This window comes from Peromyscus eremicus, chromosome 18, assembly GCF_949786415.1.
Source record: "Peromyscus eremicus chromosome 18, PerEre_H2_v1, whole genome shotgun sequence".
Lineage (NCBI taxonomy): Eukaryota > Metazoa > Chordata > Mammalia > Rodentia > Cricetidae > Peromyscus > Peromyscus eremicus.
The window spans coordinates 13,640,107-13,666,954 of NC_081434.1; the positions used below are offsets into that span (position 1 = coordinate 13,640,107).

Sequence of the window (26,848 nt, forward strand, 5' to 3'; positions counted from 1 at the left end):
GACTATCTTTCTGATTAGATTTTGGTCTTTTTTTTCAAAAGCACTGCGTGCATCCCTCCGGTTATCTGACATGGACTTGGAAGAAGTCTGCGTTATCTATTTTTCGGTCCCCAAATGTCTGCTTATGTTGTTCTGAAGCAGGTCCCCCCTCACATCTCAGTTGCCGGTGCCCAAGAACTGTAGAGGGTGGATGCAGGTGGGGGTCTCCTGCCCGGGTCCCTGATGCTGAGTGCTGGAACCCACCCCCTCGGAGGCGCAGTTGGAGCGCCCAGCACTCGCCAAGACTTAACGCTGCCAGCCGTGGAGCAGCCGGGTCCAGGGAAAAGGAGAGGGGGTGGGAGGGCGGAGGGAAAGCGAGGCCGGGCTCAGGGGGTGCCTGGAAAGCAGGGCTGCGCTGACGTCACTGGGCGCGCAATTTGGCTGGAGCGCTTTAAAAAAGGAGCGTGCGAGCGGAGATGCTGCTGCACACAGCTCAGACCGCCTGCAGCAGCAACAACGCTTACGGCCAGCCACTGCGGCGACTGCAGCGAGAGGAGCTCCCGAGGCCGGCGTGGCCACAGCGCGCTGCGCGGTCCCCACCGGAGCTCCGACCCGGCAGACGCCCGCCTGGCTGCAGAAGCCACCGGGGTTACAGACGCCCGGTGAACTGCAGAAGCCCGTGGAGAGGCTCCCGGCGCGCCTCGGTCTGCATCAGCCCCGGCGCTGCCCTCTACAGGCTTCCGGCTCGCAGCTCCCAGCCTCGGGCACCATGGACACCTCCCGCGTCCGCAGCATGCTCCTGTCCTTGCCGGCGCTGCTGCAGCTGGTAGCCGCCGGCAGCCCGCCGAGGCCGGACACGCTGCCGCGGGGCTGCCCGTCACACTGTCAGTGTGACCTGGATGGCAGGATGCTGCTCAGGGTGGACTGCTCGGACCTGGGGCTCTCCGAGCTGCCCTCCAACCTCAGCGTCTTCACCTCCTACCTGTAAGTGTACCCCTCCGCCTCGCTGCGAACCGGGGGCTAAAGGGGGCTGGGGAGGGGCTGGGGGGAGCCAAGGCTGGGGCTCCCCGGAGCACGCCTGTTCTGGAGGGGCCGGGTGAGTCTGCCAAGGGCATCCTGACCAGACAGACCTGCTTCGGCCTCCAGAGAAAGGCACGTGTCTCTGACAGAGCCTCTCCTGGTTTTCTGTACCCTAGGAGAAGCCGCTTGAAGCGCACCCGGCCTAAGAGCTGGTGCGCAAGCAGCTTCCCAGGGCAGCAGCACCTGGCAGGTCGCAGGACCAGTCCCTCCTAATGTGGGGATTTGTGCTCAGGAACCTGGACCCCAAGAGCACGCTGCCCTACAGCACACGGCCGCGACCGCTGCGCCAGGGCTATAAAACTTTCCCTGCAAGAGAAACCCAACTTCTCCAACCCCCACCCCACCCCCGGGGTGGGGAGGGGGGCGGTCTACTTTGCATCCCGGGCACCAGAGTGTGATGTAACCTTTTTCTTTTCTTTTTTCTTTTCTTTCTTTCTTTTTTTTTTACAAAGTGATTAAAATGTGGCAACCACAAACCCCGATTAGAGCTGCCAGAACGTTATCTTTACCTTTGGCTGGCCGAACCGCCCTTTGAAGTGCCGGTGGCCACATTGTAATCTTTAACCATCTCCTCCCCCGCGGCAGCAAAGGGAAGTGGGCTGAAGGCAGCCGGGCGGGTAAACAGGGGCGCCGCAGACATCCAAAGGGGGACCTGGAGTTTTCTATCAGCCCCGGGGAGTCCTCCCAGCTTTTCTGCCCCTGCTCCTGCATCCAAACCCCGGATCATGGAAAGGAGGCGGCTTCTGCTCCTTTATAAAATGTGATCTCTGAGAAGCCCAGACAGGAGGGTAACAGGTGGTGGGGTAGATGAGGTGACTCAGAAGCAACCCAGCTCTGTGGGACCAAGATAAGTACTCCTCCCAACTCTCCCCTCCTAATCTGGAGCTCTGTTCCTTGGGGCCCAGAGACCAGGGTCGAGGCCACCTTGGGCTAACTCGACCTCCTAACTATGAGGTGAAATTTGTGGGCTTGAATTTTTTTTTTTTTTTTTTTTTTAAATCAAGACATTTCGCTGAACCCCTCCCAAACCCTGTATTCCCAGTTTCGGCTTTCTCTGATGTACCTTGGCAGGGGCCGGCTGAAATGTTTGTGAGTTCGTTCTTTCCCTCTGGTTAGTAGTTTTGAGGAAAGAAACACGAGGCTTGCACAATGTTCCCCCGCTAGGCACCGCTTTTCCGGAGACAATGAGCAACAGAAAATATTGTTCAACCTGTTTTGATACTGGCGTCTGAAGGAAAAGACCAGCCTCCTAGATTTCCGTTGGGGTGAATAGGAGGCACCTCCGTGTTTCATGAAACTGTTCGGGTCCCTCTTCTTTACCTGGGTGGGATATAAAATGCTCGCCCCCACCCCCCGACAGGTTTCCCTTCAATTGAACTCATTACATGTAGTGATCATTTTTTTTTTTTTAAGGGATGGAATTCTACTCTGGGAAACAATCATTCTCTCAGAATTTACATTTCCTTCCCAACAGCTGTCTTAACCACGGAGTTCAGCACACTTCCCTTCCCCCAGCTTCCCTAGTTTAACTGCTGCTACTCTCAGTGATTCGAGGATAATGTGTTCTCCAGTATAGCTCGTTTCTGAGTTCAGTTTGGAGGTTTCTCTTTAGAGACTATTCTTCCCCCCCCCCCACCCCTAAGGACATTTGACGACAGGCGTGTGCAGTGAGCAACTCTTCCCTCACACGCATTCCAAATACATACCTATTGAAAAACCAGCATCCATTATAAAATAGGAAAACAAGTTGATGACGTGTCGGGTTACTTTTTTCTCCCACTTGAAGGAATGAACATTTGTTAGGCTTATGTTACTAAAAGCCTAAAAATTATTTTTATGTTATTTCCCATATACCTCCAATGTATTTAATTGCGTCCTCATCTCAGGAGTTACAGCCATCTACCAGCTTCTGCCTTCTGTCCCTCACTATAGACAACCTCTGGATGTTAAGATGCCGTTAGGAAGGGCATTTGCTGTTGTATTCTCATGCTATTGCATGACATTCTTTGCCCTGATCTAAGCAAAAGGACTGTCTGTGCCTTCTGAAACATTAAACTCTGAGTGTCTGTAAAAAGTGGTAGACCTGTATCTGGCCTCATGTTTCTGGAGAGATGAATGCTGAATGTAGCCAGCTGTCCCAACTGTGAAGAACCTGCCTGTTCTTCATGTGATTTCTTGATTTCTTTTCTTTTTTCTTTTTTTCTCTCCTCTGGGCACAAAATGCCAGCAGCAATGGCATGCTCTTCACCCTGGGTTGAAGATTTGGGTTTTCTGTTTGACAACTCAGGGGTCTCCTGTACAGACTTAGGAGTGAACGATGCCCTCTTTTGGTTCCCCCTAGTATTACCTGAACATTTCTGCCTTGGCTATGGAGTCCTAATCCAGTGGTTCCCAACCTTCCTAATGCTGCGACCCTTTGATACAGTTCCTCATGTTGTGGTGACCCCCAACCATAACATTATTTTTTTTATAAAATTGTTTTTATTGCTACTTCATAACTGTAAGTTTGCTACTGTTTGGAATCGTAATGTAAATACTTTTTGGAGACAGAGGTTTGGTAACAGGGTTGTGACCCACAGGTAAAAGGGGAATTTTTATTTACTCGTATTCAAGTAAATAAGCATGTGGTTTCTTAATTCTTCTTGTTTTGAAAATGAAAACTTTGAAACATTTGAAAGGGAGTGTTAAAATTATGATCTCGCTGCCCTGGTGCACAGTAGTAATTAAGTGTGCTAAGATATGTATGTAGGTGGCATAGAAGACTGCCTTTTACTGTTTGCAGTATGGTATCACCATTTATTTAGTCAAAATGTTATCTCCCCGTAAAGAACAAGTGTTTTGTTTCCTTCAAACAGATTGGGTGGCAAGTCCCAGCTGTAAACACTTGCCAGATAGATTTACCACAATCAGATAGCTGACTAAAAATCCTTACAGGTAAAAGTTTCCTAACCCTCTTTTATACAAGGCACAAGCAATTTATGCACCATTTTATAGCCTCTCTTCCCAGAGAACATAAGTCGGAGGGCAGCCTCTACCATCACATTAAGCCTGCATTCTTCCCCAGAGCTGGACCACTGAACATCACTGGAAACTGAAAATTTCTCCTTCGACTCTCTTCTCTCTCTCCCTCCTCTCCACTGACCGATTCACCCCTCATGCATCCCCACTTGCTTATGGGCCAATAAGGTTCGCTCTGCAGAAAGTCAGGCCCACAGAGACGTTAAAACATGAAGTAGACGATAATCATGTACAGTGTGCTTAATTCATCTCATCGGTGATCAGTGAGAGGCAGCGTGGGTCTAGCATCTCATCTTATTATGCTGAGTTATTTTAGAGCGTATGGTGGCAGTTTTTCGAAGAGGATCATAAAAGTAAACTTCCGTGTGCTCGTTTATGTGTCCTTCATCTAGTTACTGCGGCACCCAGGTAGAAAACTCAGGCCCAACAAGCAGCTTAATATACTTAGTTGCTTTTCCTCGCTAGTCCACAGTAGCTCTTTTACTTCTAAATGAAAACTAAACCATTCCTTGTTGATGCCTAACTGCACGAACATTTCGTCCACTAGCAAATGCAGGCTGTATGGACAAAGTGAGTCAAAAGAACATTTCTATTTGACGCAGTTGGGTTGCTCCTCTGTATGGTATTTTGAAATGAAATTTAATTCTATGCATAATTAATAAAGCTGGTGTTACTAAGAAATGATCAGAAAAATCTCCACAATATCATGTATGGCTCTAGGCTTTTACATGGCTAAGCACTTAAGATGCAGTTTCAAAATTTTAAAGAGAAAAAAAAAAACGTTTTAGAATCTTCTTCAAAAATTGTGTGATACATTTCTGATTCTCCTCAGACAAAGATGAGGATTTTGAAGCAAAAGAAAATGTTTGTCCTTTAGAAATGGTTCCAAAAGGCTTAATAGGTATGTCTTCTGATTTAGATCGGTGCACCATGTACACCGTTTGTTTTGGCACATGCAGTTATTTACATTTTGTTTAAAATAGAATAGCCATAACTTTTCCATATTGTAATGAAGTTCTCCCTTTTCCATACTGGGGACTGGGGGTCCAGTAGAGATTTTGTTATGGTAGCAACTATCGATGCTAATTGACTAAATTAATCTAGATACTTTTTAAATGGTAAGTTATGATGCAGACAGTTTTATAATATAAATTCAGAATATGTTAAAGAGTATGTCCAGTATGTATATGACAGAGTTTGTAAAGCTTCAGTAAATGTGTACATAGAATAACATGATCTCTGGGTTCTTTCTGTCTGTCTGCGTTTTCTGCTAAGCAAAGGGGTACTAAAGATGTAGCCATCATGCATATTAGGAGACAGGAATGAAGAAGCAAAGTCTCAATGGCAATATTCACCCTGGAATATGCCTAAGAAAGTTCAGAAACACAAAACTTGTCTATGACTTCTCACAACTCAGTTTTTAACTTGAGCTAATTGATCGCTTTTTAACTTCCAAAGTATTGAACTGCCAAAAGCATAAAAAATAACATGGAGTAAGCAATCCCTTAAAACTATCAAAATGAAATAGGTTACAGAATATTTAGTTTTGAGCTGATACCTAATTCTGATTTACCTTAATAAAATACTTCATATTCTATCAACTGGAAGTATTTAAGTAATTTTAACAGTACATTGAACTATGCTTCCAGATAGCCTAAAGCACATGCCATGGTACATAAATGGAAAACTATGGTAAACTCTGCCTTGAGCAATTCCATTAAGTTTTATTTTGTTCAAATATTCACATAAAGTTAGAATAAAGCTAAGTGGCATGTTTCCATGTAAATATCTCCTCCAGCTGATATTTCTGAAAAATTGAAGTCTTCACAAGCAGGCAAATTCCTTTCAGTATTCCATTTGCTCATGCCCACTGCAATGTTTTCCTTGAAGAGCCTTGTTTTGTAGCAGGAAGATGACCTGGACAAGCACTAAAGCTACACTGATGAATTTCAGATGGAACAGAACAAGCCGCTCACCTCATGCTCTTGCTGTTGGTAAACGTAGCGGAATTTTCTTGGAACTCACATCTGCCTGTGAGTTCCTCTCCCCCACGCCACGCTTTCGTCTCCAGCTTCCACTTACTAACTGATTTAATGTTATTTTCACTAACTGGATGCCCAGTTTTACCCGTGGAACTCAGTGGCCCTAGAAAAGGGGAGTCCATAAGTGATCATGTAAAACTAGCTACTAAATTTTCATAGTTCAGTATTAGTTTTGTCATCCGTAAGTTATGTGGGAAGAAGTGGGTCCTGTCTTAAAAATGTATTTTCCCCCATCACTCCCTGTTGCACTTTTCTGTTAACAATGGTTGAGCCCAGTAGGGATGCCTTATTTGAAAGTAGAAGAAAGAACAAGAACTGTTTGAGTTCTGAAATGAAATAACATTACCTACTGAGCACATGAAGAGACTCTCAACGGGGTTAATATTAGTGCAGGGATTGTTTAAAAGATGCTTCATCTGCAGGAATATTTCTTCATACCCTGTATAGTCTATCCTCAATGTGTTTACCTGAAGTGGAAGACACTGAAATGTACTCTGATATACACAAAGGAATCAATCCATAATGGCGAAACATGCCCCTTTGGCTGAGGGGAATACTCCAGAATGCCATTACATGACTTCTGCCCTTTGGTAGATACTTCTTATTTGGCTGCCAGCTCCTGCAGGGAAGGAAGTTTCCTACTTCATATCCAAGGCTCACATCAGTGCTTGGCTTTTAATCAATACTCAACAAATATTTGTAATGTTGAACTTAACATAATCGGCTGCGCTAGCTGCTGGAATCCCAGTGGCGAAAAAGGATCAGAAAAAGAGAGTAGTATACAAGTGTGTGTGTGTGACGATTGACCAGTCCCAATTAAAATACAATTAAATTAGACACAGTTTACATGATGCAACAACTTCTAATTTCTAGTTATGTCTCATGATGACTGCGCACACTTTTCTTTCCAGGAAGACAATTAATGAAGCTCTTACTAATATCCGAAGTCTCCCTTCAAGGACTTCCAGAGCAAAGTGCAGTTTTTTTGTTTTTTTTTTTTTTATTCCCCCTAAAATGAGCATTCTGGTGCATAGTATAGGGCCAGTGTTATAAATTTAGTAGGTACATGTCCATTTTCTCACTACTTCAGAAGAATGTTTCTTGTCCCCCCAGTCTGAGTAAGCTGCAGTTGTTGAAGACCATGGTGAAGATTGACAGACTGATGCGTTAGTGTGTAGGCAGCAGTCACATGTATGTGTGTGTCTGTGGCTGGATCTGTGTGTTGAATCAAGCAGCTGCTTTCTTTGAAATCATTTCTCAAGTGAGCGTTATGAACCTGCTTAACAGGTGATTTTTTTTTATCCTCAAAATATAGATGAATGGGTGTCACAAAAGTCCCGTGATGGCTTTAGATGATTCAGAATAGGGAGCTATTTCTCTCACATAGGTGGCAAAAGTGCAATTATACAGTTTACCGCAAAGATTAGTGTGACGTGGTCTTGCAAACCAGCTAGAATCCCGTTAATGTTAGAGGCAATCTTCTCCTTAAGATGAAGAGCCTTGCCTGAAGTACATGTTTAACTTCCTTAAGCTTTCAATTCATTTGCTTTTGCAAACCTGACATCCGTTAATAATTGGCGGCTATAACATCAACCCGAAAAACCAATGATTGAAAATTTCACTATAAATTATATTCAGTATAAAAGTCCCCCCACTAGCTGGGTAGTGGTGGCACACGCCTTTAATCCCAGCAATTGGGAGGCAGAGCCAGGCAGATCTTTGTGAGTTTGAGGCCAGCCTGGTGTACAGAGCGAGATCCAAGACAGGCACCAAAGCTACACAGAGAAACCCTGTCTTGAAAAAAACAAACAAACAAAAAGAATAGAAAAGTCCCCCAAAAAAATAAGTGCTTATGTTTGGAAAATGTAGGAGACATTGGGGTACAGTCCCTAGAGTCTCTTAGAATGCTACTCTTGTGCCCTAAATTTGTAATTAACAACATTAAACATTATTTAAAATTATTAAATAGCAATTACTAATTTTCAAGTATTTCACTTTTTCCTTATGCATATCTGTTTTATCCCTCTTGCCTTCAGAAGGAATTTTGCTCCATCTGCAGACAAGGACTGTCACCACAAGGAAGAAAAGTGATCTCATGCACACACCACACACACACACACACCCTCACATACCAATAAGGAGCCCCTCCCTTTGTGCTACTTGCTTGGTGGAAATGATCCATACGGCCATTGACAGGGCACGGCAGTGGAGGGACGACCCTTTTTAGGGGACAGACAGGGGTGCTGCCTGTCTGAAGGAACCCGCAGTTCAGTTCAGAAGCTGAACCGCAGAAGACAGTTGTCCTGCAAAGGGAGCCTAACTCCAGCTGAGAAGGCGCGCTCGAGCTGACCTCCCAGTCAGCCTGCCAACCAAGATTAAGCTTCCCTCAAGCGGATCCTCGTTAGCCCAGCCTTCCCCCCATGTTGCTCATCTGTAACAACTGGAAGCCAAGTGGTGCAAACTATTACTCAGTTTTACAGCCAAATTCCTTTGTTTCCTGCCCGCCCCCTTTCCATCCTTACCTCACTCCTTCCCAACACACACACACACACACACACACACACACACACACGCATGCACACACACACACGCACACACTTGTGTAGATTCTAAAATCTACACTGAACACAGACTCTAACAATTTTTACATTTAAAAAACTGTACGTAGATTTGTCTTTTTTTTCCCCCTCAAAACCTTAGTTAAAATGAGGCACGAATGTCTGTTTGCTTTGATCAAAAAGCCACCGAAGTGTATTTCTCAGGAAAGTAGAAAACCACTCATGATCTCAAGTGGAAAAAATATAAAGAATTTGCTGAATTTTTAACCTTGGTCCATAACAAAGATATTATTTTAAAGTTGGTTGGTTAATGTGGGCTCTGTTAGGACTTTCATTGTGTTGTGTTTGGGTTTACTCGATGTTATTTTAATGAGTTTATTGGTTCAACACACAAAACACATGGTGCTTGAAATTTTTAGGTAATAAATTTTCTTATGAGGCATTTGCTTGAAGGAATTCCGTTATATAATCAATTGATCTTTAACTCCACAGACATAAAAGGAACTGTCCTGTTTCTGTATACATACGTAGTAAAGAACATTTGATTATGAAAGCCAAATACAAGTTTCTGTGGAAAGAACTGCATTATTCAGTCATCTTTTATATACAGACATCACACTAAACGTCTACTTCACCGTGTCTGATTAATTTTCAGAATAAACTTGGAGTCCTCTAGTAAAGTCAGAAACAAGAAATCTTTGGGTTTTCTTCATATTTCCTGTCATGAGGAGTCCCTTAGCCAACATGCCTGCAGTTGGCAACAGGGCCTCTTCTACAGTTATACTGTCAACTGTCCCATAGAATAAACTAAGTAAAAGTTGACAAGAGAGGAGAAATGGCCAGCTTCCTTAAGGAGACAGGCTGTGAAAGCTGACCAAACTGAGAGACTCTGTGAATGGATTCTACCAGACAATTGTCCTTAGGTGGTATACCCCTGTATCCTTTCCCATCCCTTACTCATGATGAGTGACAGAGGAGGACAAGAAGGCAGCATCTTCCTTATCTGTGACATTTGTCCTCCACCTCTGGTCTTTAGACTATAAGTGCAGAAAGAAAACTCCTTGGGATTAAAATATTAACTCTCAGTGCACCAAAATTGGGGTCTTTGATTCTACCTTGGTGACGCTGCATCCATCGCTCTCCCTGGAGTGATCTCCCATCTTCCACAGCCTCTGTGCCCAGCAGCTGTTATTCTCTGGGACTCTGTACAACAGAACACAGCAAAAAGTTCAAGTTCGTTTTTCATTCTTCAAGCTCGGAGAGCAAAAGGAAATCCCGGCTAAGCCCGATTCTCCCAGGATGTAAGCATATCTCATTTGGAGAACTCAAAAGGTTTAGCGATACGATTAACCAGCAACAAGTATCCCCCTTCCTCCTTACAGCTGCTGGCCTGCTAGCAAAACATCCATTTCCCCAGGGTCTAACCACTGTGAGAAGGGCTAAGTGGATACAGCCCTGAGCCCAAGTGACTGGTGTGGTCATTTGAAGCCGTTTGCCTTAGCTGTAGAAATATCCCAGGACAAAAAATACTGGGAAGGAACAGCTCACATTGGTAGATTTATGTTAATTATTAAGAAAAACCAATGCAGAGCTCAAAGACACAGCCAACTACGCTTATGAAAATTTCTATAAAGAACTAGAAGGGGGGATGGTGTAAGATGGTTCAGCTTGTCACGAAGCCTAACTACCTGAGCTTAAACCCTAAGACTCATATGGCAGAAGGAGAAAACTGGCTCTCCACAGGCGTACTGCATGCCCCTCCCCAATACATAAATATATAAATAAATGTAAAAATGTTTAAAGTACTGAAAAAAATATTTTATCCACCAATCACCATACTGACAAAGCTGTGGCCAAATCATATAGTGCAGAGCTGAAATGAGGTCGTTATGTGAGAGCGTTCCCCTCTCTACACAAGCAGATTGGATTAAAATCGCTGTGATGGGTTGTGGAGGATTTCAATGAGGCAAAAGCCATGTTGACCCCTGGAATTTAGAATAGGAAGGATATAGAAAGCCAGAGAATCCAACACTGTCATTTCACAAGTGACAAAAAAAATCTGTGTTCAGAAGCAGCAAACTGTGTTCCTCAAAATATACAGCTGGCAAAAGTGGACCCAGAACCCAGGACTCCTGAAACCCCCATGCCACTTTGCTCCAATCTTCAAATGAAATCTGAGCTCTTAGTTGCCTAGGTGATGCCAAGGGTCATGTTGTTTACATCCTATGATATGTGTTTGTGTCTAATCATGTGCCTGAATTCTAACATCATCTTATCTTGGCTAGGGGTAGAAGCAGCTAAAATATCCCTATATGATGTTTTTTAAAATCTGTAGAGCACAACAAAACAAACAAAAATCACTCAGATTCCGTCTAAAGAGCAGGAATCTCCCAACTTTCTGTTCATAACAGTCGGATGTGTTTGCTGTGACTCACAGTCCGTTTGTGACGTTACCTTGACCGGATGTTTCTTGTCATCTCTCTTTCTTCTTCAGCACTGACATCTCGTCCGTTTCCAGTCTCCTCGCTTTTTGCTTCAGAACTCACTGACATTGTTTCCACAGTCCTAAGCCATGTCACCTTGCCTTGCCAATGGGAACCACAATCAAGGCTCTCGGGGCCCATCTGTCTTTGCTGTTCCCTGTCTTTTACCGACCTTGATGCTTGTCTGCATGGCCATGTGTCGCCTGTGGTACTCATTCATCTGGGAAACTGTGAGATACTGTCTTTCCTGTAGCAGATGTCTCCTGCTCTGTCTACCTCATCATATTAGAAACCACATTTGAAAAAAAAACCCTTGCTCATGTATGTCTGTTCCCGGGTTACTTCAAAGAGGACATGACTTGGTCACACAAAGGTAGAGAGAGCTCTGCTTTCTTTCATGAGGCAGGGTCCTGTTCCCCTAAACCAGGGGTTCTTCCTAATGCTGTGACCCTTGAATACAGTTCCTCAGGTATGGTGACCCCCAATCATAAAATTATTTTCATTGGCACTTCATAACTGTAATTTTGCTCCTGTGAGGAATCATAACGTAAATATCTATATTTTCTGATGGTCTTGAGGGGACCGTGCAAAAGGGTCATTTGACCTCCCAAGGAGTCGTGACCTATAAGTCAAGAACTACTGACCTAAATTCTGTACAGGACTCTTTTTTTTTGTCCACACTTAAGGTATAAGCTGCCTTGGGTAGGGGGGCACAAAATGAACATATAACAGAGAGTGGACTTGCTGATGCAACCTTAGGCTGGGTGGGCAAAGAGGTTCTTTCCACGAAACAATGTAAATTGCCTTGTTGGTGAACTACCAAAACAGAGAGGAAAAGACACTCAGACGGTGTTGCTCGTACATGTATTCCTAGCTTCTCATTTGACTTCCCAACAACAGTAAAGTCATTATTATTATTATTATTATTATTATTATTATTATTATTCCCACCCCAGAGATAAGACCATTTCTGGAGGATGATCACAGGCCTATATTAAGCGATTTCAGCCATCTACTTTGTGCCTCAACCTTTCATCTGAAAACTGAGCATAATAATATCTACCTTATGGGGTTGTTTCAAAGATTGACAAAATGATTTGCACCTCACACCGAAGCGGTCCTTAGATCAATGGTTCTCAAACTGTGGGTCATGACCCCCACGGGGGGGGGGATCACATGTCAGATATTTACGTTACGATCCACAACACTAGCAAAAGTACAGTCGTGAAGTAGCAATGAAAGAATTTCATGGTTGGAGGTCACCACAACGTGAGTAGCTGTATCAAAGGGTCGCAGCCTTAGGAAGGCTAAGAACCACTGATTTGGATGCTAGATGCTATTGTTTTTGTTGCTGGTATTACAGTGATCACACTACATTGCCTCTTCTTTTTACTCTCTAAAATAGTTATGTAATTTGACCCGAAACATTTATACAAATGGAATTTTCATTAAATAAAAATTTACAATGTTAAAAAGGAGAGAATAGTAATACTAGTAGTTGAGTCCCTCGGAGGTAAAGAAAAGCAAGGAAAAGAAGCATTTGAAGGGCAACTTCAAATGATTTGGATATCGCCAGCATCTGTTAGAAATGAAAATATCCTTTCATCTTTTATCCTTTGTATCAAACAGATAAAAGCCTCTATGTTTTGGATGACATTTTATTTTTGCAGGTAGATGTAGAGGTGTTGCAAAAGATCTCCAAGATAATTGACAGCTCAGTGAGTGTTTTACCTCTGAGAGTCGACTGATGGCCCGGAATTGCAAATTCTCCCCTGACATGTGGACCCCTCTGCAAAAGAGATGAGCCTTTGTCAAGCCAGCAACATCCAGTCAGCGGATCTAAAATCAAGAGGGGACATCATCTGTCTTCCTACACCTAAAAGGATAATTCTTAACCCCCAAGCAGCTGAAGATGTCATGTACCAGGAGGCTCATTTAATTTATAATTTCAAGGCCAAACAAGAGAACTTTCAGCCAGACCTCTATTACTCATTAGCCCGGAGCCCCGATTAGAGAAGGGGATTCTGTCAGACTAGCTTTTTTAAAACACCAGAGCAAAGAGGAGCAGAAGATATCGAAATCCAAACAATTTCAAGTGAAGAGCTGGAAGGAGAGCTACCAAAGTAAAGGAAATGCCCCAGGTGCAGAGGAGGAGTAAGAAGAAAGTGACCATCAGAGGGAATGGTGGCAGATTTAGAGGGAATGGAATTGCAAGGTGTGGTAGGTGAAGTTCCAGACAGGGAGAGTGACACCCGAGAACAACTGGGGCTGAACTGGGACCCAAGTAACTCCCTCCACTATGGAGCTGCTTCAGGCAACCAGGAGACTCGGTCCTTCTTGGGATCCCTAGGTACCAGTCAAAATTCTCTCTCTCTCTCTCTCTCTCTCTCTCTCTCTCTCTCTCTCTCTCTCTCTCTCTCTCTGTGTGTGTGTGTGTGTGTGTGTGTGTGAGAGAGAGAGAGAGACAGACAGACAGAGACAGAGACAGAGACAGAGAGATAGAGAGAGGGAGGGAGAGGAAGAGAGACAGAGACAAAGAGACAGAGACACAAAGATTCATTTATACATGAACAAAAAAAAAGGCTCATTTAAGAAGAAAAAATTCAAAATAAAAGAAGTTGCTCTGTGTACAGGATGCTAAAGCAACCAGAATGCTCTAAGGTGCTGGACAATAACACCATGGTGCATCAAATCTCCAAACAAATGTGGAGAGCAGTAGATTAAATACCTTGGTCTGTGGTCCTCAGCTTGTTAGCTCCCCCTAGAAACTAATATGGGAATCTCAAAGCTCAGACTATACAATAAGTAATCGAACTCATAATCTAGGGGTTGGGGCAGGGAAGAGTGAAACCTCAAAATGTCTTTTAGCTCCCCAAGACAAGTTCAACTCGCCAGCCAAATTTCAAGTCCTCTGGGCTAGCCTGGGTGTAGTGACTCACATCCGTAATCTTAGCACTTGGTGCAGGGAAGCTGAAGCAGAAGGGTTCCAAGTTCAAGTCCAGCTTGGGTCCATAACGAGAATAGCCTCAAAAACAGAAGAAATCAAAAATAACCAAGTTTGCACACTTCACCCAAATTACCCTGTGAGTTCGTTTCAGCCCAGTGAGGTGCTGGGTACTCAGTTTAGAAAGCAAACTTCAGTCAATTTATCTTTTAAGACATTTTCCTTGGGAATCTCGATATACAAAAACAAAGACAGTATTTATTTTATAGAAACAAGGGGAAGAGTTAAAAAGGAAAAAAAAAAACAAAAAACACGGCTCCAGATTGAGCTGGTCCACCAATCAACCACAGAGCCTCCAGCACTGAGACTTCTTCGAAGAACTCCATCCCCATTTTTCCATCTGTGCTATAAGAGATGTGAGCACTGCTCTGAAGGCCCCTCATTCTAGGAGTCTGCCAGCCTGACACTTGTAGGGATTGAGGCCAGCCAGGTGTAGCTAGATTATAGGAAAGCGGAGGTTTCTGCACACTCACCCCACTCTTGTTTCTCCAGCTCAGCCAGAAGCAGAGGCTCCTGTCCAGCAGGCAAGGAGCACGACTTAAAATGACTTTATTTGTTTTACAGTTTAGAGGGCCCCCCATAGGTAGCCTCAGGAGCCCCTTCATTTCATTAACATTAAATCAACAAGCTGACCTTCTCTCTGCTTCTCTCTAGCAGGATTAATGGATTTGGGATGATTTGTGCATCTAGGAGCTAAACCTCTTGCTGAGAAAAGCTAGCAGGCTTGACTAATTCCCAGAAGTGCTAACTTCATAAACTCACTTTAGGCTTTTAACTTTGACCTGAAGATTAAAGATAATGGCTTCACACTGCTATGCGTGACAGCATGCTCTTCAAGATGCATCAAGAAATTACATTCAAAAAATGACAAACTATTTGGTACATGACATTGTAGGTGGCATATGATTTTTATGCTTGGGAAAATACTCAGTTCTGCGCATGTTAAAAGGGACCCTCCTAAAGACTGAGAGGGAATTATATCGATAAAATAATGCTGACAGTTATGTGTGTATATTTTAAGCAGGAAAAAGTATGGTTAGATTACCATAAATAAGCTAATAGGAGGTGCAGTGGTGTGAGGCTATGACATGATGGAATGTTGAATGTATTTTTTTTCCCTAAGAAGCAAGTCTATCTACTCTATGAGACCAGACACTGTCCCTAAAGAATCCCCTACATGATTGTTCATACTTTTTAAATTCCAGGCAGCCTGAAAATGAATTCAGAGAACTCTGAATAAAGGAGAAAAGGGAAAAAAATACAATATTTGCAGACCATCTGACAAGGCTACATGAAACGCTTTTGATCAAAGGGTCTTAAGTACACTCTGCTGGTGTGACAAACAACATTTTTATCCCTTTATTAGATTTATTTTTCTTCTGAAAACTGCAGTGACCAGGGTAGGGCTGGTGAAAGCAAGCTGGCAGGGTTGTGTTCTTTGATTCCTAATTAACACCTTCAGTCTCCAAAGAGAACCCAACAGAAATACCGTAAAATGTTGCAGCTGCATTGTGATTCCGCTTGGTTGGTTTGTTAAAAGTCGGCTGGGCATTGGCAGCTGCAATAAAAGGGGAGCTCAATGGGTGTTTTGTATTGTGCCCACCGAAGTGAAAGAAGGCAACCATTTTACTTCTCAAATGGGCAGCTGCAGAGGAAGGCTTAAATGGAGCTAAGTGTAAGATTTACTGTTAATTTATAGTAAATAAATAATGAAAATTAAACTAACTTGCCAGTCTGGACAGCCTTGCAGCAGAAAGGTTGGGAAGAAATTAGGAAGGACAATCATTTTGAAACTTCTTAGCCATGGATTTTGGGGAATTCATCAACAAGGAATAGCCTTCATTTAAAAAAAAATCAAAATAGGCTTTTTTTGAAAGAGGCAAGCAAGCCAAAGCCTTAGAAACTAGCCATTCCACTTTAAAAGGTAAAGATATATCTTTCCTGTCCTTGGTAATATAACTCCCTTGTCCCACTTTGCTGAATCCCTAAAATTTGTTCAGGTGGGAACTGAATAGGATTCCATACACCCCCCCACCTCACTTATTTTAGAGAGCATGGAGTTGAATTTTGCCTTGGGTAGGGGAATAAAGGAAGCATTTAACTCTCGTCAGATAAATCTCACTCAATTCAAAAATGCAATTAAGGAAATATGTAAATCTAGATGTTTCATCAAATGCTAGCTAAGGGGTTACTAGTTCTTTTTGAGCACAATGACTGAACTAAAGGACTTTAGTGTCTATGTAAGAACCATTGTCCAAGCCGCAGACCCTGTTGGAAACAGAGTCTGGCCTGGCCGTGGGAAATACCTACATATTTGACACAGGCCCTATTTCTGAGAGAAACGGGGTGGAAGAGAAAGTATGGAGATTTTACTAACGTTCCTGTCAGCCGTGATCTTCCTAATTTGCTTTGATCAAGAAGATAAACTAATTTTTCTACGGGCTAGATAAAAATTAGCGAGGTACGACATTCGTGGGTTTCAGAGGGGGGCTGAAGAGGCTCGGAAACTGTAATGGTGGCATCTACGTACATCTTTTCAGCTCATCTGAGAGCATTGTTCATTCACAATTGGATACTAACACAGAATAGGAACCCCCAACTCCGAAAAGCTTCACCGGGGCAAAACATTCAGAGACCCGGGGATCTGCCATGCTCTATAACAGGGCAAACGTATCAAAGGGGACTTATAACGGGTGTCTGTGTCATGGAGTCCTGTTCTTTCTTGGGGACCCCTTCACCTTTGTGTGAAAAGGTGCCGCTTGTTGCTAGTCCGACAACTGTGTTGGTTGTTCCTAGTACGCAGCCTTTTCTCCACGTAAGTTGCCCAAAGGGTTGGCTGTGTTGATTAGAACCCTACGCCGTCGCTTCTCTAGATCACAGAGATGTAGCCAGCTTTAGTTTGCGAACTCGTGGGTACGGTAGCTAGCATAGGGTCTGAGATTCAACTGTTGAGCTGCTCAGGAACCTGACTCCACCGACGCTTCCATTTCACACCCCGGCTGGCCGTGTCTGTACCAGGGTTCAACCTCAGCCATCCGGCTTCCTCCTCTCCCACTTCTCAGAACCCCAAACACAAGTAGTTATTAGATAAGAAGGAAAGATTCTGGAGTACGGGATTCTACTGTTTCTTTCAGAGAAATCTGCCATTTAGCGTTGCTTCTTTTTCTTGTTATGACCTCTGTGTTACTTCCGTAACCAAACTGATGTACTAGATATGGTATCTGTAACCCTGTAGTATTTATTTGCTTTTTTTTCTGCTAATCTCTTTTGCTAAGGTTCTTAAATACCAAAGAGTGCACTTCAGGTTGTGGTATAATACGTCTAATAAAATGAGTGGATCTTTTTAAAAAGGTTGGAGTTCCCTAAGTTGCAATGCAATGCTATGTTTTGTCTCCTCTAATAAAAATATATCTACAGAAACTACTACTTCAGAATAATTCCGAAAGAAGCTATAAGATGCAGGTTCGAGACCACTATCCTACCTTTTTTGTTTGTTTTGTTTAATTATTACAATTTGGTTAACATTTACTTGTGTATTTCTCCTTTTTAAAAAGAAATCTGTAGCCAGCAAATATTTTAAGTCCTTTATCATTGTTTTAAAAGTCCTTAGTAATAGTCGTTTCTGAAAAAAATGCAAATAAGACTGTTTTTACTTTCTTGCCAACATTCCTAGTTCGAAAGATGATGGCAACCAGTACAAATTAAAAGTCAACCAACAACAAACTGGGTCCATATTGCACACGGTTATGTTCTTAGCATCTGGCACCCTATAGGCAATAATAAAGTTTCATTTTGTGAGTGAATGAAGGGGCAGAAACATGATGAGGTCAACTACATTAAAGGTTCCTGCCCCTTCATTCATTTGCAGGGAAAACCATCATGAAGCAACATCTTTACAATTTTAAGACTATGCAAGTGTTCTGATGGTTAACTGTAGGACAATAAAAGAGAACTTGGCCTAGTTTTAGTAGTCAAAGAAGAGTTCCCTTAGAAAGTGATGTTTAATCTAGAACCTGGGGTATGAATTAGAGAGAAAGTTGGAAGAAGGGCAAGTATCGTGAGCTGAGGTTCCTAATGGAGTCATCCCAGTTGAATTTTCATCTATGAATTCTATCTACCACTGCTCTAGGCAGTGTGGAGGTCAGAGCCACCAAGTGTCCTGCACTGGGGAGGTCTTAAACATGGCTAGCCCTCAAGGAAAGGCTCCTCCTATAAGACCTGACCTATTATCACTGTGAGCCCTGTCACACAAGTATTTTTAAGTGAGTTTTGTAGCAAAGGGCTCTGCAGTTATGTTCTAATCTCATCAATGTGCCTTCTACCTCACTGTATTGTAGTTTTACTAAGCACACCTCAGGTTTTTCAGTACTTCTGAAACATAATTATGAATTCCTTTCTTTGTACATGTAGTCTGGAAGGAAGGGTGATTGTGTTGTCTGAGCCTTTACACATTTTTGCTATCTTAGATAGGAACACAAAACACGGCAGCTAGAACCTGACTGCCCACTGTGAGTGGCTGGCAAGGTTTTACCTCTGTCTCCCCTGTAACTCAAAGTCAACAGTTTCTTCGTTTGAGTGGAGAAAACCCAAGGAAGGGTACACGGTTATTCATTGGTTCAATTATTCAACTAAGATTTATGTTTCACTAGCTATCAGACGGGTTCTAGAGTATGAACAAAAAGCAATGATGCATAAGAAAAGGCCTCTGAGCTTCACAGTTCAGTTGTCAACTATGAGAGACAAGAAGACAAAAGTGGATCGTAGTGGTTAATGGTGTGTTTGTGGTCAGCCATGTGTCATTTGTTCAGTCTGGAATGGAGAATTTCCCCCACAGGCTCATTCATGTTTGTGAATGACTGAATTGAGAATTTCCCCACAGGCTCATTCATGTTTTTGAATGACTGTACTGAGAATTTCCCCCACAGGCTCATTCATGTTTTTGAATGACTGAACTGAGAATTTCCCCCACAGGCTCATTCATGTTTTTGAATAACTGAACTGAAAATTTCCCCCACAGGCTCATTCATGTTTTTAAATGTGTAGCTCTCAGCTGGCAGGGCTACTTTTAGAGCTGTAGAGCTTTAAGAAGTGGGTGCTGGTTGGTGAAACAGGTGACTAGGAAAGGACTTTCCTGATCCTGATTCCAGCCTGATTGCTATGCTTCTTGGTCTGTCAGCGTAAAAACAGCCTCCGCCTCACGCTCCCTCTGCTATGAAGTAGGCTGCCCCTCACATGCCTTTCTGGACATGATGGACCGCAACCCTCTGAGACTGTGAGCTGAAATACGTCTTTCCTCCCTTGTTATGTCAGGTATTTCATCATAAAGAGGCAAAAGTAATACTAAAAAAAACTGGTACCAGGAAGAGGGATCACTGCTGCAATTAAACCTCTGTGCTTCTTAGGTCTTTAGAACTGGTTTACAAAAGAGGGATGTGGAAGAGTTTGGAGATGCAGGCTAGCCAAGCCCTGGGATGCTGTAAGAAGAACTTAACAACTGTAGTAGGAGCATAGAAGACCAGAATGCGGACGGAAATATAGATAATTGAAGGCGGCATCAGGTTTCATATGGGAACGTTAATATTGGGAATTGGACTAGAGGCAACCCTGTTGCATTCTGGCAAAGAATTTGTCTACATTCTGCCCATGTCCTGAAACTTTGGCAGAGAGATTTTTTTTTTCAAGACAGCCTAGGACACAGGCAGCAGTGCAGAGGTGTGGTATGCTTTGAGCCAGCTTTCCAGGAAGAATCGGGGGGCAAAGGGGAGGCTGAGCAGCAGGATAGGGAAAGTACTGTGCATGGGTTTACAGCTGTGGGCAACGCATGAGCAGACAGTGCTGTTGTGGTTGGTACAACGGTTAACACCAGTGAAGCGAAGCCATTGCACTCTGCACTGGGACGAGAGCTAAGGAGTTTGGATGGCGAGATCTCACCTGGTGAAGGGTGTAAAAAAGTAGAAATTCATTTGAAAGACTTTTCTTTAAAAAAAGAATGCTAGCTGGGTGGTGGTGGTGGTGGTGGCACACACCTTTAATCCCAGTGCTTGGGAGGCAGAGGCAGGCGGATCTCTGAGTTCAAGGCCAACCTGGTCTACAGAATGAGATCCAGGACAACCTGGGCTACACAGAGAAACCCTGTCTTAAAAACCAGAGAGAGAGAGAGAGAGAGAGAGAGAGAGAGAGAGAGAGAGAGAATGCTAAAGGACCCTCTGCTGGTAAAGGCCACCTAAGAAAGTGTTTTTCCGACTTAGACACACAGAGGCCACTGAAGGATGATCCAAAGGGGCCTGGTTACTTCTCCAGATGGCAGAGGAATCAGCATCACCTACATGGTGTGCCTTTAACAGGTAGGCAGACTGCAAGAATCACAGGGTCATAGAGTCTTACGCCAAGTTTTCCAGAGAAAAGCCTATGACGCCAGAAAATGTATCGCAGAGGGGGAATCCCTGGTTCCTTGAAGAGAAAGCAGGCTATGTGTGAAACTTTGAGGGGAATGCTTCTGAACTTGAAGCTGAAATGCTTCATGGAAGATAATATGTATTAGTCAATTTTTGTCACTGACAAAAATACCACTATAGACAACTTGAATGGAGGAAAGATGAATTTGACCCACACTTTGAGAAGTTTCCGTTCAAGCTAGCTCCATTGTCTCTGGACCATTGGTGGGCAGGGCCTGATGGTGGAAAGGAATGGTAGGGAAGAGTGTCTCCTCTCATGGTAGGCAGGAGGAAGAGAGAAGAAGGGGCTAGGAACAAGGTATGTCTTTCAAATGCATGCCCCGGTGACCTACTTAATCCAGTTAGACTCCATCTCCTTGCTTACACCACCACCCAGCAATGCCATCAGGTTAAGAATTCATCAAGGGATTAATTTATTGATTCCATTCAAATCCTCAGTATCCTGTCACTTCCCAGAAGCCATTTGCCTGTCACTCAAGCCTGTAACACATGAGCCTATGGGGAACATTCAAATCCCACACCCTGCTACTGAAGGATAGCATACAGAGGAGTGTGTCATCCAGAAGGCTGGATCCACAGCAGCAAAGATTCAGGAAGGACATTTCTGTGTGCAGAAATATTTCCAGATTTGCTGGATGAAGCCAAAATGACTTGATGTGAAGCATGCCAATGTCCCCGTCCCTACACTCACACACACACACACACACACACACACACACACACGCCTCCTGAAAAGACAGACACTACTAGTTTACAGGATAATCTGGCTAAACCTAATAATACTTAGTTTCGCAGCACAACTTCTCCCTGGCTCAGTTTCCAGGTCTCCTATTCTACTTTTTTTTTTTTTTTTTATTTCCAAACATTAATGGGGCCCTTCACAGCTCTCCAAGGCTGGAAGGCTATGCACTCCTATCTTTAGTAGTCCATTGGTTAATTATATGCTCAAGGGGTACTATTTACTCTTCCTGATATGTCTTCTGTAAATGAGAAAAGGTATCCAATGCCCATTTTAGTGCAAACACTGACCTGGATTAATAATAAGGAAACTTAACCCTGTGCATGATTTCTCAGACACATTTAACACAGAGATGTTGCATGCCCCTGAGCCGGTGGAAAGGGGGACCCACAACTGGCTTCCTTACTCAGACTCACCAACCTTCAGTTCTTCCATCTCCCTTGCCCAGTAACTTTATTTTCAATCATCCTTATACCCCACCCCCCTTCCATTTACTACAAAAGTAGAGTTGATTACCTGAACAGTACACTGGAGTCTACAGACCGCTTTGATTAGATCTCTGTGCTTCCAAGGACGTCTGAACCCACCCTTCCTCTCTCTCAGGTCTCCAAAGTGGCCTAACCTACCTCTTTCCAAATCCTATCTTAAATTTGTCACTCCATTCTCCTTTAGCTTCTGGGACCCATAGCATATTCCTTCTGCAATTTTTTTTTTTTTTTTCGAGAAAGGGTTTCTCTGTGTAGCTTTGCGCCTTTCCTGGAATTCTCTTTGGAGACCAGGCTGGCCTCGAACCCACAGAGATCGCCTGCCCCTGCCTCCCAAGTGCTGGGGATTAAAGGCGTGGGCTGCAAATTTTTACCAAGCATGTGCCAGACAATGTGTCGCGGGAGGACGCAGATGAAGATATTACCAAATCCTCTTCTAGAAGTTTGAGATGAAAAATGTTGGTGTCGTTCCAATAGTATTAGACTCGGTAACATGTCATGCTGCCATCGGGGACAATATCTCTAAGTTCCTGGAGTTCCCCGTCGTCACCTAAGCACCCTCACGTCTCTTGGTGTCGAGCATAGGACCTACCTGACACATTCAGGTATCGTATAGACATGGATAAAATGGAACGGCAGATTCTTCAGTTCAAAACTCAAATGCTGTCGCTCTGGTCTGCAATTTCCTCAAAATGTTTCCCTGTTTTTCTCCTTCCTCTCTCTGCCAACATTCTTGAAAGGCAGGCTAGACTCGGTGCCACCGCTTGATTACCACCCACTCATTCTTTCATCCCTTTTGAATCCAGCCTGCCTCCCCCACCAGCCATTCAACTGAAATCACCCTCCTGAAAGGCCACCAGTGATTTCCCATGGCCAAATCCAGATGGTCTTCCTCCCTCCGCCTCCCAGTCTTCCAGACTGGCTGTAAACCTCAGACTCTGCCGCCCATCCCTTCTTCCCAATCCTGAGCAGAGTGAGTTGGAATGTGTCAGGCCTGGGTATGGCCAGAGTCCAAAGTTCAGTTTCCTTATCTGTAAAATGGGGTTAATAAAGTATGTCATTTGTGTCTGGCACACGACTGGTTTGCCTTCCGATCCTCTCTTTGACTCCCTCTCGCTTGACACACACTCTGATGCCAAACTAATCTTTCTAGAGTTGATGGGGTTACATCACTTACGCAGCGACGAGAAACAACAAATGTAGAGCCCCGCTTCTGCAGTCGGCTCAGAGCATGCGCAACTGCGACCCAACCACAGACACCGGCGAACCTGAGAGTCTGGCAGCCCCCTGCCTCCCCTGGACCCTAACTGGCTGTCATTTAGTAATTGTGTATCCATAGTCTTAGTATATCTTCTTCATCAAAAGAATGAAATACTGTCTTTGTCTAAAGCTAAAGCGCCTAGCTCTAAAATGATAATGATGGTTTACCTTTCTGACCCAGTTTTTCCGCAATTTTCCTATAATTCAAGTTTCCTATATTGTACATGGAAACTGGACTGGGTCCCATTTCCATTTATCTGTCGGTCCGCCTCCCTCTTGTCCTCTGGCTGCAATGGCTCCATTCCCACCTCCACGTAGGAAGCTGTGCCAGACTTCCCTCAAGCGCCATCTCCTCTCCATAGCTGGGGTAATTGTCCTACCACTGACGCCAAATATTTTCTGACACTAAAATTTTCTCCTCTCTCTTCCCTGCCCCGCCGGCTGAACCTTTGCACACTGGCCAGTTTTGTCTTCCTCTGGCCAGCCTTGGCCACACTGTACCATATTAAAGATACGCCATGCCTAAAACATGGTTCATTTCCCCAAACCCAAGTATCCTTATCCAGGGCTTCATGGCGTTTCACCAAAATGTTCCGGATAATGTTGGATCTCCCCATCCACCAACCAGTCTGCAGAAAATCCTGCCAAAGTAGCCAAAGTAGCTGAAGCTGTGTGGGGCTTGAACTTCTTAATACTAATTATATTATTAACTAGATTAGTGACTTTATATGTTAACCTTAAGTGATAAAAAAAAAACCTCACTTGTTATGTTGCAGCACATTTTATCACTTAATAATAGAGGAAGCGACTTTCCATAAATATTTGAATACATTTGCATATTGCACCCCAGCCCACTGGTTCATAATGGTATCAAAAAAAGCAGAACCACTGGGGTATGTTTAGAGTCACCCTCCTGGGTACCACCTGCAGAGACTTTGATTTGGTAGCTCTGGAAATAAACCTGTGCACCTGTTCTTGGATAGTGACACAGGTGTTCAGGATTGCTGATTGCATAGTCTTTTTTTTTTTTAAACAACACATCAATTGTTGGTTTTTTAAAAAATTAAGTTAGTTCCTTGGTAATTTGATACATGTATTTAATGCATTCTCTTTCCTCTTCTCTTCCTCCCCTCTCTTATCTCCTCTCCCTGCTCCTGTTAACCAACCACATACCTGTTCCTTTCTCAGATTCATGACTTTTGGTTTTGCTGTGTGACGAGTTTAACCAGGGCCATCTGTGTGACCATCTGATCGGGATTATCCATTGGAGCCCGGTGGAGTCACTAGTGTGTGCAAAACTAAAGGCCATGGCTTCCCTTTCGTTGAATCTATGGTCCCAGAGAAGGTCAGCAGTGGGAGGTAGTGACCTCTGGGCTCCTCCATCTTTGCTTGGCTGTTGATGGGACCATTTGCACAAGTCTGGATTGCACAGGATGCAGCTGAACAGCTGTTAGAGCCAACCAGAGTAGATTCTAGCGGCACATTTCCTTACCTAGGTTTTAATGTCACTTAGAGACATTTGGGTCAGAGGGCACCAGACTGACCCAGAGAAGGACTGAAAAGAGAAAAATCACAATGGGGTTAAGAAAATCAGAATTATACCATGTAGACAACAATTAGGAGTCTAGAGTACACAGAATTGGAATGAGTCTCGAGTCCAAAGTAAAGTGAATTTTAATAGGCTAGAGGCAGGGAGGACATTTTGTGTTGTTTGAACAAGTATATCCAATGTCATATCATTTTGATTCATTTCAGCGAGATTTAATTCGAAAATTCTTTGATTTCATTTTTAGTTTTCACTTGATTTTTGTTTGAAACAGGAAAGTTGGGCGGGGGCGTGTTTGCTTAGCGTAGACAAAAACCTGAGTCCTACCCCAGCACTACATAAACTCACAATACTACTCTGGAAGTAGAGGAAACATGATTGGTTCTTCTGGTAATCCTCCAGGACATAGCAAATGTGAGGCCAGCCTGCCATCCATGAGACCCATTCACTTAAAAATAAATAAGTAAATAAGTATGACAGGAGTATAGGTTATAAAAGAAACTTTTCCTGGAAACAGATTTAGATTTGGAGATTTGAGAACAGAAAAATGTTCATGTGTAGGGAGATTAGCATGGAGGCAGGATTGGGTAGAAGGCGCCATTGAACTGAGATGAGATCACATCCAGTCCTACCGGGAATGCTGAGGTTGGGGTGGCCCTTAGAAGTGTCCCTCCATAATCTCAGACTGACTATGAGTCGCTTTCTGTCCTTCTCAGAGTATGACCTTGAGCAACCAGGACAGTCTCTGGGAGCTCTAGCTGTGGGGTGAGAACTTCAGTCCTGAAAGGAGGCTGGTGGACAGGATAGTATAACTTCTCCTGCCTCTGGTCTAGAAGAACTTGGTCTATAAGAGAGAGGGGACAGGCATCAGAGTTCACATCTCACAGGGAGTCAATGCTACTCTAAAAATGCTCTCCCATCAGTAAGATCCTGGAACTGTTTCACATTTTAATCCTCCGCTGTCTATTTAATTGGCTCCTTAAACATCATAGCCAGTACCTTTCCATCTTCATCACATGTATACATTTCTTCCTTGGCTTCCTTCCTCTTTTTTTTTTTTTTTTTTTTTTAAACAAAATACTATATCCCAGAGTTCCTCCGCAGGTCACAGTATATAGCCCCAGAATGCTACCACAGTAGCTCACCCCCATCTCCCATTCAGCTGCGTAAACTTCCTCTCGCCCTGCGTTTATATTCCCTTTGTCCACCAGGTAAGCCCCTGTGACTTAACACCTGGAAAAGCACGCTTCTTAATTCCTCTATTAGAAGCTCGGGAACACCCTCTTCGGGTAACATAAACTGATTAACTGGAAATAGGAAAACAAACAGCCTGCAGGAACCCACAGTGAAGAGGTTATCAAATGGCCACTTCCTGACGATTCATGAAAACCTAAGTAAAAATAATTCCGTGAGGCAGCGGCGGAGGCGGAGGTAGCAATGATGTTTTGTGGGGCTTCAGCTCCGGAGTCTTAAAAAGCAGGAGTTGCACCTGTCCTGTACTCCTTTACCATTGCACAATGTCTAGCACACGGTTAGAACTCAATAGAGTGAGATAATTTTTTTTCTAAGCCAGTAGTGCACCTGGGAAGGCTGGCAGGCTGCCACCAACTAGAAGGCTGGTGTTCGCCAGTGATTCCTGCGTCTTTATGTAGAAGTAGAAAGTCATGAATTACAGCATCCAGACAGACTGCTATGAGGATTATCCATTGAATAGAACAGTTTTTCCTGTTTGTATTTTTTAATGAGGATAAAATATACCACCAGTATAATCCTACTTTACGATTCAACAAGAGACTTGGAGGAGCAAGGGGAACTATGAAACTATGTTACTTCTGTACCATCAGCCCTGAAAGGGCTTCACATCCCCTTACTCCATTTTAGCGAAGATTTTCTTCTATTAAATGGAGTTCAAAAACATTTTACTAAACTTGAAATCATTTCCAACTCCCTGTAAGTATTGGATGGTGCAGAACTGAGGGTTTTATCAGGGAGGGGAGGGAAGCTATTTTGTGTTCACACTTTTAAATCAGATGGGAGCATGATGGAGAAATGGGTGGTGAACTTAAAAACCATCAACTCATCTGGAGATTGAGAAGGTAATAGAAAAAGATGTTCGGTGTCTATGAGTCTTCCTGAGCACACTATTTAGCAGTTGGGGCGGGGGGTGGGTGTCTCTCTGCAAAACGAGAGAATAGATTC

General features: G+C 43.6%; 1 protein-coding gene across 1 annotated transcript in view; it reads left to right on the forward strand.

Annotated features, from left to right (window-relative positions):
• Window positions 1-553: 553 nt before the first annotated feature.
• Lgr5 (leucine rich repeat containing G protein-coupled receptor 5) overlaps window positions 554-26,848 on the forward strand; it is a 134,952-nt gene continuing 108,657 nt past the window's right edge. The window contains exon 1 of the mRNA XM_059245658.1: window positions 554-963. Coding sequence (XP_059101641.1) covers window positions 749-963 — 215 coding nt within the window. The 5' untranslated portion in view covers window positions 554-748. The remainder of the gene's footprint in view (window positions 964-26,848) is intronic.